At 36.9% G+C, this 19,980-nt stretch overlaps 1 protein-coding gene across 1 annotated transcript in view; it reads right to left on the bottom strand.

Moving 5' to 3' along the window:
• Positions 1-15,812, bottom strand: part of LOC311591761 (protein disulfide-isomerase TMX3-like) — a 33,815-nt gene extending 18,003 nt beyond the window's left edge. Inside the window, exons 1-8 of the mRNA XM_084803406.1 lie at positions 15,614-15,812; positions 14,727-14,781; positions 11,071-11,110; positions 9,695-9,818; positions 4,534-4,579; positions 3,230-3,310; positions 791-890; positions 76-153 (exon numbers count right to left, since the gene is read on the bottom strand). Coding sequence (XP_084659532.1) covers positions 76-153; positions 791-890; positions 3,230-3,310; positions 4,534-4,579; positions 9,695-9,818; positions 11,071-11,110; positions 14,727-14,781; positions 15,614-15,710 — 621 coding nt within the window. The 5' untranslated portion in view covers positions 15,711-15,812. The remainder of the gene's footprint in view (positions 1-75; positions 154-790; positions 891-3,229; positions 3,311-4,533; positions 4,580-9,694; positions 9,819-11,070; positions 11,111-14,726; positions 14,782-15,613) is intronic.
• Positions 15,813-19,980: the final 4,168 nt, after the last annotated feature.

Here is a 19,980-nt window from a genome sequence, read left to right as displayed (position 1 = left end):
TTTCATACAACATTACAAATAAATCTGACATGTAGAACCAAATCAAAATTCATTAAATCAAATATTAAATATTACCTCAGGAACCACATCTTCTGAGGCAGAAAAGAAGTATGTATACACAATTAACTCTGAAGCAGCATCTATGTATTTCTCCTATAATTTGAACAGAAAAAGGATATCTTAAACATTAAAGATAAAAAATTTATTCCTTATTTAATAATCCAATTAACTATAATATACTATAAAGATTTCCTACCATGTTACCTTTCAGTGAAATAAGACACTATAACTAAAACAAATGTACTGTTGTGAAGGCAAACCACCATTGCAACTAAGTGATCCTACCCTCCCCTTCAAAAAGAGTTGATGAATTATAACACAAAGTCGACTCAGGTTTATTAATAGAGATTAGCAATGATGATTAATGATGATGGTGGTGACAATAAGAAAAGTATACACAAATACACATATACATTAAGTAAACTTAAGCACAGTGCTTTGCTTTAAAAAGGTAACATCTGAACAACAGTTTTCAGTCTTTCACTTAAAGTACGAAAAAGTGATGCAAAAAAAAACTAAGGCAGGCAAGCTTTATCCAAATTTCACTTAATTTCAATTTGATAATTTCATAATTGTAAATTTAGTAAGAGAGACTAAAGAAAGTGTTTTCATTGTGAAAAATAGATAAGCTAAAATATTTTGCTTCAAAGTTTTGGAAGAATCATAGCTGCATAGCAAACATAAAATTACAACATGTCTGTTCATGTGGAAAAAAAAGATAATGTCATACTTTTAAGGGTGATTCTCCACCAATATAAACAAAAAATACATGGTGCCTCTTCCGTACATGGTCGAACATTTGTTGACTTGGAAGAGGTCGAATCAGAGCCCTGTGTGAAAACAAAACAAATGGTAGTGAACTAAAGATAGAGCACAATTCATTCTTATGGGACATGTTTTAGCAATGTATTATCTGCACTTATGTATATCACCAAACCCACTCAAGTAAAATTTCAGCCTATGGTACTTGTGTACTACATAGTAAAATTCTATGTAGTATGCAAAATTAAATCTGACAGCTTCAAATCATTTTAGACATCATCGACACTATTTTAAATTAGTGAGATATAGAATGATCATCCATTTATAGTCCTTGGCTAAAAGCAAGACAATTCACCTGAGAATTCTTTCCTTTTCAAAAGCATACTTACAGAAATAGTATCCCAGGAGTCAACAAGAGTTAGTATTTATATAATATGTGTCAATTTAAATACTACATACTTCTTAAGTACCCTATAGAGGTCAAAGTCCCAAGCTTCTAATTTATATTACTATTTATTTTCAGAAAAATAAAATGGAAGCACAAAGAGAAAGCTTTCCTACAAAATTTAATAAACAGTCATTTTTAAAACAAATGGATAAATGAATGACAATAAAGGTTACTATAAAACATATCACTTATAAAGTTAAGAGATAAAATAAATGCTTTCTTTTTAAAAATATGGTATAGATTATCATACTTTTAGTCGACAAAACTTATAAAATAAACAGAACCTATTTTGCGAAGTGAACACTTTCAAAACACACAGTTTTTAAGGTCATTGCATCATTCTCCCGAGCCTCTGCTTCAACCCTTCATAATTAACCAGCAAGTGATGCAACTCTAAACTGAGTCATGAAATCTCCCCTACTCCAGAGGCACTCTCACATCAGGAGAATCTCTTCTTACAGTTAAAGAAAAACGCAATCAATAACTGCCAAACATAAAACTACCTGAAGCCACAGGAGAGTCAAGTGTATATACCACTAGCGTCATTTACCTCAAATAAACGTGTTTCAAAATTTATTTATTCACACAGTAAATGAAGAGAAATATACAATCAAAATGAGAAAATACAGTTGAAATTACATATAAGAGTCACAAACTATAACAAAGATCATTCCTAAATCTGTGCATTTACACAAATATTTTGAGGCTTAATTTTACACCACGAACCTATCCTGTTTCAACCTCAAGCTATTTATAATTACCAATATATCCTATTAAGCTAATAAAGTGTGTAGAACTTTAAAGCCAATATAAATTGATCTTGACAAGTGCTCTTCACAAAGATACACATAAGCATATTACAAATATAATTATAAACACTGATATTCTTTACACATTAGAAAGATGTAGATATCTTGTTTTTTAAAAATCACATTCAAATCAGCAAGAACTGCTTGTGAAGGATCTACTTCCTGATCAGCAATAAGTCAAAGATTGGTAATTCAGTGCAAATGGCTCACTGGGTTTTAACTATGTCACTAGCTAAGCCAATACTGCCAGAATACTTTGCAGGTAGCATTGAAAAAAAATGTGATGGCAAAGAAAATTAATTTAGATGTATTTAAAAAAATATTTTCATCACCACAAACTAGAAATGAAACCCCAAGTCTCTAAGAGCAATAACATCTGGGCTTCTTTTAAGACTCTGAAATTAGAGAAGACGCTATGTAAGTTGATACACGGCATTACAACATAAGAACTATTTCTAAAAAATAAGATTCATGAAATTGCTAACAGATACTCCTAATTTCTTTTACCATGTTTCCAATTACTCATAACAACTATGGTCTGATAATACTAAGTAGAAACTTCCACAGGAACCAGTCCATAAGTTAAACTGTGCACTGTTCTGAATAACAGGAAGCCCCACTGTACACTGCTTTCCTTCAAAGAGTACAGAGACAGCCAGTAAATTACTCAGGGCTGTGAGCAAGTAATCCTTAGTTTGTTTATCAATGGAACAAAGTGCAGAAGTTAGTGACATTGGAAATCCAGATACTAAAGAAAGGAAATCAAGTGCTTCCTTTAAGTGAAAAGCGAGAAGTACAAGATATTTTGAAAGAAAGGAAAAAAAAACATTCATATGATCTGGTACTAGGCAGTTTCAAGCATCTCTGGGAGGAGTTGAGGTAGGGGCTTAGGATGTCCTTAATATATAGGACAGACTGTTATATCTATAATAAAAATTTTGAAAATATATTAAAATTCATTGGAGAAAAAAATTAACATAAACTATATCATCTATCTTTACAGAACTTCACTGCATATGCTATATAACCTTATATTTTCATAAATGTATACAACACATTTAATATCTAAAATATGTATGTTCAATATAATCTACTAAAATACATTTCTTTCAAATACTAGAATCATATAGTAAAGGCTTTTTCAACTTACCCAGATACTCTGTGAGCAAACTCAATTATATCATCTTTAGTCCGTGGTCCTCTATAATTATATGCCAAGTCTCCCTTTAATCTTAAAAATAAAAGATAAGAATTGGAAATTAATCGTCCTCATATTTACTCTCAATCCTCCTCTACTAAAGTATAAGCTTAAAATGCATAAAACACTAAATAAGAAGAAGCTTTAAGAGCAGCGCACTTGTGTAAAGCAGAGTGTGCAGAGTCCCCTGAGAACCAGCAACTTACAATGCACAGGAAAAGGCAATGTGCCACATACACATCAGAGATACATTTTAATCTGTAGTGTAGAGTTATAGTATGAACCTTCAGAAAAGTGAGTAATTTGTACATTTACAGTCAAGAGCTTAAATCAGAGTAATTTTAATTATTCTCCATCAAGCGGAAAATAAAAGGACTAGGGACTAGATTATTTTGGTGGTAGCAAAACCCCCAACATGCATCATGAATTAGGCATAAAAATAGTTTTCCTAAAACACAGATTATCTTCCAAAAGACATGTCAATGAATAAATTTATATTTAACCAACTGTACAGATACAAAAGAGCAATTAATAGGCAAAAACAGAGCTCTTAATAACAAAGAGAAAGGACCATTAACATACACTGTAATAGAATAACATTTTCAACAAAACAAAACTAAAAACAAAGGAAAAATGTCAATTAAAAAAACCCAGACTAATATAAAAAATTGGGGGTTTTAAAATATTGGGGTAAAGTTAGTTTACTTAAAATAAAAAAACTGAAAAAAAAAATGGCTTAGCTGCTCACAGCACGAAAATAAGATTAATGTAAAAAACAGGAAAATTTAGCAAAATCATTTTAAAACATTTTTTCCCAACTCACCACATTGTTTTCCAACTTAATTTCTCTAGTACACATAGATTAAAATGAATATTTATCATTTTTCTCTAATAAAGTTAGTGTCATTAATTATACAAGAATGAAATCTCTTAGATGTGATTTGCAGTGGCAAAGCAGAAACATACTGGGGCTCCTCAAGAGACCTTTCATAATTTATGATGTACACCTTAAGTGTAAGTGTAAGTGCATGTTACACAGTAAACATCCAGAACACATTTACTGAATTAGCTGTATACCACACACTTAAATATGAAGATGTATAGAGGTGAACTTTCTCACCTTTGATCGTACTCTTGGCTTAAAAACAATGGCTGAACCCAAACCTTTGCCCTCCAAAGAAAGTACTAGAATAAGTAAAATATAAGCAGAGTGAACTATTAAAACCATACAGACAAACATACAACACTCAACTTACAGCTTAATTGTTGGATAACCTCGAACTCCAAACTCTGAAGCAATGCCTTGATAAGAAAAAGAATAAATATTTCTAAGTTCCTTTTAAACTGAGAAAACTAAGTAATATGAGCCTTTTATTCAGAAAAAAGTATATCTACATAAACTTGATTGTTTTTAAGTATTAAATCTCACAAAGAAGAAAACCATGGCATTCATTATCTTATAATTATAGTCGTAGACTAAAATGTTTTGCAGTCTAGAAAGGAAATTTGCAAACATAATCCTTTAACAAGAACAAGGAATAGGAATGGTACCAGTGCAAGTGAGGCTGACATAATCCTTACTGTAAAGCCTGTATGTAGGCTGGAGAGTAAGCAGGGTTTTAGGGGCTCCACAATAGAAAGAAACATTTGAGGAAACTATACAATTTAACGTCTATATGAGAAATACTTTTAGCACTGATTCCTGGAAGAGTAGATATTTGTGTATGTGTAGATGTTTTAAGACATGCTAGATTAATTACTAATTAAAACTGGATAAAAAATTTGTCACTATTTGAAACAAAGAAAAATAAATCATACTAATTCAAAGTTCCAGTTCAAAAGTTCTATACACTGGGATTTGTTTCATTGTGTCTATTTGTTTCAGTCACAGTTATACAACTGAGAATAAGCTACTGTCAAATAATCTTATTTCTACATGACTGCTTTGAATAGCCCTCTTTCAAACCAAACCCAAATCATGTAACTACATACCAATATTCTACTTTATGGTTCTTCAACTTAAGTTCTGCAGTAGAAGTATTCAAAATGCCTTCAAAACTATTCTCATAACCTACTCTGAAATATTTTCAAATGATATGGCAGTGTGGGTGTCTGGATTCTAAACTAACAGTGAGTACTCAGGTAATCTTAACACAGGTAGACAGACCAAATATTGAGAAACACAATGTCCAAAATGCACAGGAGAGGTATCTATGAAATAGTCAAAAGTTTATAACTGTACAGACAACAAAGAATAACAAGGACAGGTGGCTTAAAAAAAAATCAGTCCTTTATCAATTTAACTCTCAATTGCATCAAAATGTCTGTATTTAAAGTTTTGCGGTATTTAAGGAAGCATTGAGAATTATAAGAACAAAACTATGTGATCTCTAGACAGCAGTTTATGAATACTTATCAATGTTTATCAATATACTAAAAAGTACATTCTTTTTCTGTACAGTACATTGGAGACGGTATATTCAATGATAAAATAACTTATTTATGTTTATTGGATATTGTTTCTTTTCTAGTTTATGTACCGGAATAGCCCAGTTTCCCTTTGTTCAATGGTGTATTACCAATGTCTAGAATGTGTCTGGCATGTGCTGGCTTATAGGGAAATGATTCTGCAACTGGTACATACCATCATGGAAGGAACACTCATTAAGTTATCTTCTAGGTAAATGAATGCTGACTTTACAGCTTTTCTATGAAAGAATGACTTTTGTAATAGACCATGTTTGGCCTATTAAATTAGTGACAAGATTCCTAAGAACTAAGAGCACTGCTTGCTCTTCCAAAGGTCCTGAATTCAATTCCTAACAACCACATGGTGCCTCACAACCATCTGTAATGAGATCTAGTGCCCTCTTCTGGTGTACATGCAGACAAAACATTGTGTACATTGTGGAGGAATGCTGAGTGAGTAATTGTATCAACCATCAATAAAGCGCTGCTTAGCCAATCAGCTAGGCAGAAAAACAGTAAGTGAGAGGCGGGACTTCCTGGAGGGGAGGGGACAGTTTGAAGGCTGGAGTGAGGAGAGGTTTTTTGACAGTTGGAGGAGGAATGGGTCATAGTGGCAAGTGCTTGGAATATATGTATGTTACAAGGCTTAGAATAGTTTGATTAGTTTATGAGCAGATTAGAATCAGTTCAGATTCTGCCCAGCAAAGTGCTGGCAGCTTTAAAGTTTCAGTCTCCCTGTGTCAGTTATTTGCTTTGTAGGCCGAAAGGATACAAAATACTGTTAACAGTAAATAATTATTAAAAACATCTTAACAACAAGAAGAAAGAATGTATTACTGCTCTGGTTGGGCTGTAAGTTGGAAGGGGAAGTAGAAGAGTTTCACTGGTCTATATCCACAGAGTGTATCACACAAGGTAAAATACTTGGCAGGTGACAGTGTTCCATATGTATGAGTTTCTCTTTCCCCTTTCCCAAAGATATGCAGTTTACACAAGATGTGTTAAATGCATATTTTCTGTATGGTCAGCTCTATATAACAATGTTTTGTGAACGAGAAATATAAGCTGTAATAATCACACCTATGAAATTAAAATGTACCAATGGGCATGGAGGCATACATCTTTAATTCCAGTACTTGAGAGGCAGAGGCAGGTGGATCATTGTGAGTTCAAGGCCAGCCTGGTCTACAAAAAGAGTTCCAGGATAGCCTGGGATATTACATAGAGAAACCCTGTCTCGAAAAACAACAAAGCAAAACAAAACAAAACAACAAAGTGGGGGGGGGGGAAGTCCCAATTAGAGTGGCTAAAAAGAAAATTATAAACGAATTCATAGCATGTAAAACACTTTCTCACCTGAACTACCAAACAAAATTTACTAGCTTTATACATGCAAGGGAGTGTTCTACCATCAAGGAATTCTATCTCTCACTTGGCTAATTTTCCTAATCACAGAACCCCTTTAAAAGGGTCAGTTAATGAATACTAAATTTAAAATATCAGATAATATAAGTGTTTTGAGTTAATGTAATATCTCTGAGGCATCACACAGTTTATCTTTAAGATATTTACAATTTAAATGCATTACATGTATTATATGTATTTTTTCTAATGACTTTTCTTTATATGTCCATTGTATTTTCCAATAAGTGATTCAAATGATCAATTAATCTGCCATTTTCCAGACTTTTTGGCACTTACTAGTTTATTTCTCATTCTCTAATAGGTTATTAAGCATTTCTTGGCCTAATGGAACTTGTTTGACCTTTAAACAATCTCTAAAGATTGGAATGGAGGCTCATAAATAGTTAAGAAGTATAATCTGATTGAGTGGACAAGTGAATGATTGCACCATAAGTAAATATGTGTGTGAGCTCCTCTGAAGCTGAAATTAAATGTGGTTATGAGCCACCCACTGGATGCTTGGAACCAAACCTAGGTAGGTCCTCTCCAACAGTAAAGTGCTCTTAACCACAGAGCCATCTTGCCAGACTCTTCTAATACGGTCAAAAACTAATTCAAACATACCAATCCAAGCATATAATCCTTCCTCTCTACAACAAGGGTCTGCCAGTCATTTTATCTCCTTCTAGTATTCAAAAGTTCATTTATTTGGTTTAGTAATTCCAGCTCTGACAACTCATCTACATTCTAGATCACTAATTCACTAACATCAGTAAACTAAAAACTGCCAACTGAAACTAGCTGACAGCTTGAACATAACAAAAAGCAAAATGTCCTGCTTGCAATACAGCAGTACATCTAGGATTACAGTTTATCCCATCTATACCTTCAGCCTTGCAAATTACTATGAACATTATTTTTACTGCTCTGCTGTTTCCATTCAAGCCTAAGCTTCCAGGCCCCTACACAGAATACCTATAACATTTCATATAGATTATCCTTCTGTATGTATTGATCTTTTCCTTCATCTTACAAGTTTCTGCCCAAAACATTTCTTTTATCAAGTCATTTGCTTTTCCTCAAATGAGTTCTCTCCCTATTGACAAATGATAAAATGTAAAACTTTGCCTGACGTAGGAAACTCTTAATATGGCTCCTTCTGTATCATCAGATGCACTATCTACTACACCAATGGGTTTTAAGTATGAAACATTATGCAATGTTCACCACCCTAAAGATTACTGCTCCCTGATCGATCAAAAAACTAAAATTAGGTTAAGTGCTTCTTTCATAGCCACAAAATAGGATGTAAGAGTTGAGATTAAAAACATGGGCCTGTCTTGACCCAAAGTACAATCTAGAACATAAACTTACTGTCCTAAAGAAAAAAAAAAAGGACAGTAAGTAGCTGGGTGTGTTGCTTCATACTTGTAATGCTAGTACTTGGGAGACTGAGGAAGAAGAGTGATATGAGTCCAGGGACATAATAGAATGTTCCAGGCCAGTCTGAACTACAGGGAAAGAGCCTGTCTCATTTTTGTTTTATTTTAAAGAGAGCAAGCATACATATTGCCACATAACACAATTCTTTCCTAAGTAAAAGAGAAGGAAACTAATTTTATTGAACACAAAGGATTTTACATGTATCACATCATTCAAACTTCAAAACAGCCAGTAAAGAAATATCACAATTAAATGTTTACTGATAAAGCCAAAGCTTAGGATCTTCAGAAGCCTTCCCAGTTTCACACACAAGAGCAATAGGCAGTACCAACCTTACTGTCTCTGAAGCTCTTTCCAAATTGCTCTGATACCTCACACTTCTCTAAGCTTAATTTCTTCTTTTATTATTTCCCTTAAGACACTTCTTAATGAAGATTATGTTATGGGGCATGTAGTTTCTGTCACAACTCAGTTTTGACAAAGAAGCATGAAAATAATCTACATAACAATACACAAATGACTGTGGCATCGAATAATTCTATTTATAAAAATAGGCAGCAGGGCAGATTTGGCTTATTGTACTTATACTTGTCTCAGCTTCATTCAGTTTCTGCATCCATTTATTAATCTCATTTTCTACTTTCAATACCTTCCTAACCCTCACTTATTTTTTCTAACTCAGTCCACCTTTTAAACTTCTACTTATTTCCCTATCTTTTTTCCTCAGCTTGCACTTACAAAATCAACTTTTCTATAGTAGTCTCCTATAATATATTATGATCAATGTGGACTCAATTAGGAACAAACAATGGCTTGCATGTCTACACTATGATTAAGATTAGCTCACATGGGCTGGAGAGATGGCTCAGCCATTAAAGGCTAAGCTCACAACCAAAATATAAGATTAGCTCACATTATTTATTAAAATTTTAATAGCTAATTCATTTAACTCAAAGTATATAACCTTAAAGTATTAAGTTATTAAAGTTATTATGATAATTTTACATGATAAAACAAACATCTCTTCTACTCACCCTGAAAACAGTTTCAATTAAAATATTTCTATTATTAGAACCATAAAATAATTAACTATGAGCTTACTAGAATAGGAAGTAGCATCCATCTTTCCAACATTAACTGGAGAACCAATGCTTTTCATTTCAAGCCCAACTTCATTCCAAATCGGTTCTAGTTTTTTACAATGGCCACACCAGGGTGCATAAAACTATACAGAAAGAAAGAAAACACACTAAGAAGCTGCATCACTATGAGGATCAATCATAATATTCAAAGAATTTATCCAAGCAATATAACAAAACAGATAAATATAGATAGATACCTCAAAACTAGTATTTTAACTTTATTTTAATTGACTATCAATATCTATTTAGAATAGAAATGTGATTGACTCAAAGTCTCTAATTCTGTGCAAATGTGTCCATGTTTATATAAAAACACTAAGTAAACAAGCATGTACCATACCACATACAATCTGTGTTCATAAAAAAATATGTTCTTAGTACAAAAAGTTAAGAGGTAGGTGAATTTCCTTAGTTCTATTGTTTTCACTAGCAGAGTAGAGGTGATCATTGAGAAATGTGACACAGGGACAAGTCAGGTTGATCAGAACCATAGCCCTTCATATCACAGAACCATCAGATTTAATTAGATCCCTGGGTTATATGATATTAACACAGTATTTATTTATTTTCATGAAATAAGGCTTATTTTTAAAGTTGATAGTATGGAACGTTCACACTGAAATAAAAGAAGAAAGATTTAAGCAGTAGATTCTCAGGTCCTATCTTCTACCTTAACAGTCACCAACTCTGCTATCTTGTTCTATTTCATGGATCGAACTCCCCCCCCCCCGATATTTGTTAGAGCAAACCCCCAAATTTAGCTTTGCTCAGTATTGGGATGAAAGTACGTTTGATATTATTGTTATATTAATATAACTCAAGTTCTCAAAATAATTAAGAGATGAATTAAGTCTACACTGAAATCATAACATAATCTCCTTAAAATATAATCTACAACACCTCATTATAAGAAAAGGTTACAGCTTCCCACAGAATAACCCTATTCTCAGCATTTCATCCAAAATAAATTTCTGTGCCAGGCACTAGAAAATTCTCAGGGTCATTTAAATACAAAAGTCTAAGTACACAGGAGAAAGATGGGGAGATACTTAACCAAAATAGAAAAAAATCTTGAGTTCCATCAGTGAAAGAGTCTGTCTTACATTATATAAGATGCTGAGCAACTGAAGAAGTCACAGTGTCAACCTCTGCCCTTCATAGGCACAGACATACACTACGTACACTAACACACACAAGTGAATGCACACTTAACAAATATGCATGCATACATGTACACCCACATACATATGGGGGGAATACAAGTATCAGTATCTGAGAAAACAAATTTGTTCTCTTTGCAGAGAGCAAAATTGATACTTAAATTTACATACTCACATCAACAAGCCATATGTCATCTTTTCGATTATCTTTAAATCTAAAAACAAAAGGAAAAATAAATCTGATTTTATATTTCTGTTTACAAACACTGTCCCTGCCAATAATATTTATTATTGCAATTGTATAATTTGTTTATTTATTTTTTAAAGATTTATTGATTATATATACAGTGCTCTGCCTGCATGTATACCTACAGGCCAGAAGAGGGCATCAGATCACACTATGGATGGTTGTGAGTCACAATGTGGTTGCTGGGAATTGTACTCAGGACCTTTGGAAGAGCAGTCAGTACCCTTAGCCTCTGAGCCATCTCTCCAGACCCCCTACAATTAGTATAATTTATAAATCTGCCACTTAAGTAAAAATATTGAACTAATCATTACAGAACAAAATCTTTGAATAAAAGTTTTACATAAAAATTTTACTCAGTGACTGTTAAATCTTATCCTATCCAGTAAACATTTTAAGAATTAAAATTGAAAATTGACCAAAAAAATAAAAAATCGAAAAACTATAAAAAAGAAAGAACTTTTTGGGAAAACCACAAATGCAGTCTGTTTCCTTAATCTGGTATTCCATTTGGAACAAGGGGCTCCTCTAAACTGAACAAGTATTAGTTTTTGCTTCTTGTCTTTATTCCATTAACAATACAGCAAAACTATTTACATTATACTTTGTTAGGTTTTACATGAACTCTAGGAATGAGTTAAAATACAAAGGAAGATGTGTGCAAGAGACATGCAAATAAGTTATATATATGTAATATGTGTAAAGACACATGTAAATAAGTTATCATATATAGCATATCATAAATTTATATAATGTACTTGAACATCCAGACTTTGTTAAAATCCCGGAACTAATCTCCAGGAGTCTTGAGGGATGACAATGTTTGTGTAAGCTCTTCACTCTTCTATTTTGAGCCTGTGCAGGAAATTTAACGCAGTGGCCTAAGGTTATACTTAGAAAACACTGCTTATAAGATTGGCCCCTTCACAGGACATTCTCCACAGCTGAGTGGAGAGTGGGGACTGACTTTCACACAAATTCTGGTGCCCCATATTTGACCACGTCCCCTGGATGGGGAGGCCTGGTGGCACTCAGAGGAAGGATAGCAGGCTACCAAGAAGAGACTTGATACCCTATGAGCATATACAGGGGGAGGAAATCCCCCTCAGTCACAGTCATAGGGGAGGGGAGTAGGGGGAAAGTGGGAGGGAAGGAGGAATAGGAGGATACAAGGGATGGGATAACAATTGAGATGTAATATGAATAAATTAATAAAATATATTTTTAAAAAAGATTGGCCCATTATTTTTATTAAGAACTTGGATTTTAGGAGGAATCCCATCATTTTTTGGTAAAGGATGCAGCTCTCATAAAATATTGGTGAAAAGCAACAAATCCAGAATTGCTGCATTGGGGTCAATGTCTGAGATTCACATTCCAGGCTATAATGAACTTGTAAAATTCCATCAGTTAGTTAGCTCAAAACTCTAGGGCCACCATCAGATGCAATGCTCTCAGAAAGTCTGAGCAGGACGCAAATACAGCAGAGCACCTAGCAAGGCGGCACAAAGCATGAGGATGTCAATGCACATCCAGAGACACATTACTGCATTTAGGTCTATAGTAATATTACAGACAATATAAGGGGTTCAACATGTTTCATCTGGTGAGGATGGCATGCCTTTAGGCTTCGGAAGTCTCCCTGCACAGGATATTTAGCTTTCACCAGGATGTGACAAATGGGGCTCCCCCCCATACTGTTTTGGTGTCTTTTCACAGTTGGATTCCCTTTTCATGGAGCACTGTCTTGTATATCTGAGTGAAAAAACTGGCTGGCACTATGACAAGATACAGTTCAGTTTTCACATTCAGGCATCAAGCAAGGTACTCTATTTTGTAATGAAAGAGCCTTCAGGTGAGCATCCACTTCAGGAGCAAAATGATTACCAAAAGTGAAACCTCCCCTGCTCAGGCAGTTACCATTATAAGAGCAGTGTGAAGCCAGGTGTGGTGGTACACACCTGTAATCTTAACATTCGGGAGGCAGAGGCAGGCAGATTACTGTGAGTTTGAGGCTAGCCTAGTCTACAAAGAGAGTCCAGGTCAGCCAGCACTGTTACACAGAGAAACCCTGTCTCAAAAAGCAAAAAAAGAAAAAAAAAAAAAAAGAGAGAAGTATGAAAAAGTGGTTGAAAGTGAAATACCCCACAAGATACCATTGAGTTCTTGCTATCAAAGAATTTTCCTTAAACATATAGTTTCTTTTTTTTTTCCTTGTTGGGAAAACATATAGTTTCTATAAATAATCTTCAAACACAACTTCAATGCCCATCACTAGGACTAGAACCCATGGGATGTTCATACTTCTTTGTAATCCATAAGTACCTGTATTCAAATGACCATACTACTTACTACAGCCATTCTATCACACAGTTGGGTGCCAAGGTGGATAATGCGGACAAGGAACAAACTGAAATTGTCTGAAGAAATTGTTCTGTGAGTAAGAAAGTTTATTGTGCAAGCAGGATCAGGGTTTAGATTCTAGCACCCACAAAAAAAGCTAACACCATGCCTGGATCCTCAGTGTTACAGGGTAGGGACAGGAAGAGTGTTGGGGCCTACTAGATACTGGCCAGAACCAGGTTAATGGAAAGACCCCGTCTCAAAGACATAAAGCAGTAGAGCAGGACTACCAGAGTATTCGTCTGTCCTCTGCACAAGCATACAAAGGCTGTGCTCACATATACAAACTACAAACACACGCCCACACCATTTCACACAGAAAAGCAAAACTGGAAGTAATAAGTACTGATTCATCTACTGTTAACAATGAAAGATATAAGATAAAAAAGATAGTAGCTCCTTGGTAGGTGGTGTTTGTTTCCATCATGAAATAGTACCATACAAGTATCATGCAGATGAAGTACAGACAGGGAAATCTATCTCACTGATGAAGAACACAGAAGAAAAGATTTCTGCCTCTCTATAAGTAGAAAAGTAACTAAGTTAAAGACTTCAAAAAGAACATTTTAGTAGCAAAGTATATGAAAAAAATGCCAAAAAAAAAATGTACCAACAAGTAGGCTAGGAATGCTGGTATACTTCTGAGCCTGGTTGGCATGGGAAGCTTGAGTCCTTGGCTACAAGTCCCTCCAGAGACTGATTGCACACCAAATCTGGTATGGGAGAGGCACCCATGTGGCCTGCCAAGGAAGAGATTGTTGTCAGTTGCCGTGAAGGCAGAAATACTGACCTTGAATTTTGCAATGAAGCTAGTTTTCCCACCTATTGTGAGCAAGATCTCACGAATAAACCTGTTATACTATAGATTAAGCACCGAATTCCAGCGCTAACTTTGTATGATTAAACCAAAAAAAAAAAAAAAAACAAAAAAACAATAAGGAGACTTTTGTTGGGTTTTCACCTTATAACTATTAGCAGAACTCTCTGCAGCACTCTTCCATTTTGCATGTAAATGGCAGGCACTCTATACAACTCCTGAAACAAAACTGACAATGTTAATATCAGTCACCACAGCACCTATTATTAAAAGATTAGATTCATGTGTGGATATTTAGAAGGCATCTGAGTTAGGCAAAGTTAAACAGTATTTAACAGTATTTTACACATATATGTATACTCACGATTCATTTAGATCTTCTACAAATCCTTTACAGACAGCCAGGTCAAGTAAAATAACTGGAAAGGACAAAATGTAGAAGATAAATGATTCATTACTTTGTTTTTACCTTTAGTCTAAATTGCCTATTCAATGTTTGAATTTTTTTTTACTATCTATCAAAAAAAAAACCCAAACCTCACCAATGATCCATTACAAGATTTAAGTGACACAAAAGCATAATTAGTTCATCCAATCAGTAAAAATTTACTCTGCATGCAATCATATTGCAAGGGACAAGCACTATGAAAGTACATATAATAATAGTTGTTTGTTCTACATATTTCCACTCTCGTTTTATTTTTCCTTTTCGCTATTTTTCTGCCCTAGACATTAAAATAATTTCCCCTTTCTCTAGTAGCATTTATCCCTTCGATATAAAGTCCAAATACAATTCACCAAAATAGGTAGGAAAAAGACTCACACCTTAAGTAGGTGGCTGAATCAAGGGGTGAACCACAGAGAACCCAAATATCCGTGACAGCAGAGGGCTGAGAGCTTAAAAGACGCATGGTTTCTCTTTATACCACAGTTCTGGATATCTGACTAGGATCTGCCCTTAGGCATCATCCTCTTCTTTAGCTTGGGCAAGGAAAGCCTTTTACTGTAACAAGACCCTGTAACCTATGGCTAATTGGGGCTCGACATTCCTTGTCCGTCTACCAATGGAGTCACGGAAACTTCCTGGTGGCAGAGAAGGTAGCCGTACTCTCGGGGCGTCTGCGAGCGCAGAGTCCCGCTGAGGAAGCCCGACCCACGGAGGAGGTCGGATGAATACTCTAAGCACCCCGCGGCGCGACCCCGACCCGGCCCAACCTCCCACCGTTCCCCACCGCCCCGCGCGCTCCTCACCCACTGCGCAGAGCCAGAGGGCGGCCCAGCTCCTGCGCTCCGCAGCACTCGCCATGGAGCGTGGCGTGGACCCCGCGATGAGCGCGCCCGGAGACATACAAACCCCGGAGCCAAGGCCCGCCTGCCCGGAAAAGAAAGCAAGGAAGACCTGGGCGGTAGACAACGCCGGGGCGGGGCGGGGCGGGGCGGGGCGGGGCGGGGCGGGGCGGGGCGGGGCGGGGCGGGGCGGGGCGGGGCGGGGCGGGGCGGGGCGGGCTGGTACCCTTCAGGGTCCCGGTAGTCCGGAGGTCTTAGCCGCTGAGCATGCGCAGGGCGCGACGCAGGCGCAGGGCGCGACGCAGGCGCAGGGCGCGACGCAGGCGCAGGCGCATTCGAGTTCTCACGGAGCCTTTTCTCCCTCAGAGCTCTGAAGAGCGTGGGTCTAGGCGTGGGCTTCTTCCTGTGACGGTGCGAGTGTGCCATGGGACTCTCCTCAGAATGTACATACGGCATTGTCGGGTGAACTTAATGCTGTAGGTGAGGTAGGGTCCAACATGCACTGTAAGCTTGAGTTTTGTCTCATGTTTTAAACTTGCTACTAAGTCCAGTGAACTCACTTGTACACCGAGATGTTACACTGATAGGTGGAAATCGTGCTTTAAAATAGAGGGCTAGATTGCTGAGCTCGTACACCCTTTGTGTAAATACTTATTTAGAATCCTATAAATAGGTTAATTACTATGCCATTATGGATGGGAGAACAATGAACAGTTAATGGTTGCTCCAGTGTTGTATGTGTCATTTTCTTAAGTGGCAGGTTGTTATGCTTATGTAAGCAGCGGCAGTGAAACTCAGTGCATTTTACACACACACACACACACACACACACACACACACACACACACACACACATGGACGCACGCACGCACGCACGCACACACTGATCCAAGTTCATCATACTTTTTAAAATGTGAAAGAATAAAAAGAGAATTGCTTCTTCTGAAATTTAAAAAAAGGAAGTTAATTATAATATCTTCTTGGTTATGTTTTTTACTGTTTCCTGATTATCTGTAGACCGAAATCCTTAGTATAAAATGTTTGTAGCATCCTTCATACTTTATTACGACACGTTTATGAAAACAATACACTTGTAAGTCGGTCCCTGTGTTAGTCACTGACTTTGATGAAAAAAATTTTTTTTTAGTAGGAATGAAGTGCTAGAGGATTTGGATTACATTAGTTCTTAGAATTTATATTATGAAAACCGAGCATACAAAGGCAGAAGAGTAGAGGAAGGAGAAAGGGAAAAAGGAATATGTGAGAAAAGTCCCTCACAGGTTCGTATATTAATTATTCCTCAGCTGGTAGTGCTCTTTAGAGAAGTTCTAATATTTGGTTGGACATGGTCCCTAGCTGGATGAAACAGAGCCTTAGGATCAGGACTTACATGTTTCACACCACCTGGGCTCTCTGCTCCCTCACTGCCAGTGCAATGTGACCAGTTGCCCTATACCCACCTCTGCCTCAGCACCTTCCCCAGTCATGTTGCACTAAACCCTCTGAAACCAATTTTTTAAGAAAATCCAATTACTTCTTTCAAGTATTTTATCACAGCTATGAGAAAAGTAACTAATACAGCTGTACATACAGCATAAATTAGCAGGATGAACAACTTTGTAAATATATAAAAAGTTAAAGCTCAAACATTAAAAATAAAGAAAACACATTCAAGAATGAAATCAATTTTAGAATTAGCCTTTAGATAAATTAATTCAGATTTTAAATAATTCCATAAAGAAAGCAGTAGAATCAGTTTCTAAAATGTGCTGATATGCTATCTATTTTTATTAAAAAACAGTTATTACCAATACTTTTCCAGCAAAACAAAAACAGTAGGAAAAGATTTATTGGATGTGGTTCACAAGATAAGTAAGACCCATAATCTGAAGGTGTAAACCAGTGATAGAATTCTGAAACCTAAGAACTCAGGGCAGCAGCTGGGCATGGTGGCAGACATGCCTGTGAACCTAACACTTTAGGAGGCAGAGGCAGTTGGATTTCCGTGATTTTGATGCCAGCCTGGACCACAGAGTGAGTCCAGGAGAGCCAAAGCTACATATGTAGATCTCTGAGTTCTAGTCAATTCAGTTGAGTTATGAGTTGAGAGGCAGTGGAGTTGAGTTCGTGGCAGTTCAGTTTGTGGAATTCAGAAATTGTTTTACTAGGAGAGATTTACAGACAGGGCTTGAAGATAGAACAAGCTAGACACAGGTGAAGACAGAATGAGCCAGAGAATGAGGAGGAGCCAGAACATTAGGACAGATTGCTAGAGTTAGCTTGAGGCCAAGCAGAGCAATTCAGTCAGAGGCTGAGTGAGAAGCCAGGCTGAATAAGTCATCTTGGAGAGAAAGTTGAGCAACAACAGCTGAGTTGAACCTGCCAGCAAGAGTTCAGAAAGACCAATAGTGGGTGAGTTTGTTCAACGGTAAATCTCAGAGGCTGAAAACATTCTAGATGTAGATAAAATTGTACAGAGGCTAGAAGCTTCAAACACTAGGCCTACATTAGCAGACAGAGGCAATAAGCTTTGGAGACATCAGTTTCTTCAGGAGAGTAAAAGACTACCTTAACAGATTGCACTGACTGCAATGAAGTGAATTGGAGCCACACGAACTCAACTGAATTAAACTGCACTTAGCTGAACTGCACCAAAATGAACTCAGCTGAACTCCACTGCGTTGCCTGAACTCAATTGAACTGAGCTCACTGAGCTTCCCTCTCCTTCTCTCTACTCTTTCTGCACTGCTCTTAAGTAGCCTCTATTTTTTGTCTGTTCCTGTGAGAGTTGGGCATATCCTATCTCTGACTCATTCTGTCAAGTATTTTCTCTGATTTGTCACTTTGTTTGCCCTTCAATTAGATGGTGTTGTTGAGATGAAAGGTGTGTACCAAGGGCATGTCTGTATTCCAGTCAGAGGGATTAAAAGTGTATCATTCCAGCCAGATCACCCAGACCTGGAAGGCCTTTGGATGTTATTCCTTGCCAGAGCATGTAGGCTTTGAACTTTTTCAAACCTACTTTATTTGGGGTTCTTTAATGCTTTACCTCCCTTCCAACCTACCTACTCTAGATAGGAGAGAAAAGAGGTTAATGTGAACAGGAGAAGTAGACCTTTTTAGACTCAGTTCTTCGGAGCGATTCCACTGGTTGGGATAGGGTTATGGTTAGGGTTTAGGATTTAGGGATAATGTTCGGGTTTAGGGTTTAGGGTTAGGGATAGGGTTAGAGTTAGGGTTAGGGGTTAGGGTTTAGCGTTAGGGTTAGGGTTAGGGTTAGTGTTAGGATTAGGGCAACGGTTGGGATTCAGGGTTATGGTCAGGTTTAGGTTTAGTGTTAGGGTTAGGGCTAGGGATAGGTTTTGGGTTAGGGTTTGGGTTATGGTTAGGGTTAGGTTTAGGACTCAGGTTTAGGGTTAGGCTTAGGGTTACTGTTGGGGTTAGGGTTAGAGTTAGGGTTGGGTTTGGGGTTAGGGTTAGTGTTAGGGTTACAGTTAAGGTTAGGGTTAGGGTTATGGTTAGAATATTGGTGAGGGTTATTGTTAGGGTTAGGCTTAGGGTAAGGGTTAGGATTAAGGTTAGGGTTAGGACTGAGGGTTTGGGTCATGGTTAGTGTTAGGGTTAGGGTTAGGGTAAGCGTTAGGGTTAGGATTCAGAATTAGGGTTAGGCATAGGGTTACTCTTAGGGTTAGGGTTAGGGTTAGGGTTTTGATTATGGTTAGGTTTAGGATTAGGGTTAGTGTTAGGGTTAGGGTTTGTGTAAGGGTCAGGGTTAGGTTTAGGGTAAGGGTTAGGGTTAGGGGTAGGGTTAGGTTTAGGCTAAGGCTTAAGGTTATTCTTAGGGTTAGTGTTAGGGTTAGGGTTAGGTTTAGGGTAAGGGTTAGGGTTAGTGTTAGTGTTAGGGTTATTGTTAGCCTTATGTTTAGGTTTAGGGTTAGGGTTGGGGTTAGTGTTAGGGTTAGGGTAAGGATTAGGTTTACGGTTAGGATTAGGGGTAGGGTTAGGGTTAGTGTTATGGTTAGGGTAAGGGTTAGGGTTAAAGTTAGTGTTATGGTTAGGGTAAGGGTTAGGCTTAGGCTTAGGTTTAGGGCTAGGGTTAGGCTTAGGGTTACTGTTAGGGTTAGAGTTAGGGTTAGGGTTGGGGTTAGGGTTAGTGTAAGGGTTAGGGTTGAGGTTTGGTTTAGTGTTAGTGTTAGGGTTACGGTTAGGACTCAGGGTTAGGACTCAGGGTTAGGGTTAGGATAAGGGTTACTGTTAGGGTTAGGGTTAGGGTTAGTGTTAGGTTTAGAACTCAGGGTTAGTGTTAGTCTTTCGATTACTTTTAGTGTTAG

The sequence above is a fragment of the Acomys minous genome, assembly GCF_964271855.1.
Source record: "Acomys minous genome assembly, contig: scaffold_29, whole genome shotgun sequence".
Taxonomy (NCBI): domain Eukaryota; kingdom Metazoa; phylum Chordata; class Mammalia; order Rodentia; family Muridae; genus Acomys; species Acomys minous.
This window is presented reverse-complemented; position numbering and strand designations above follow the sequence as displayed.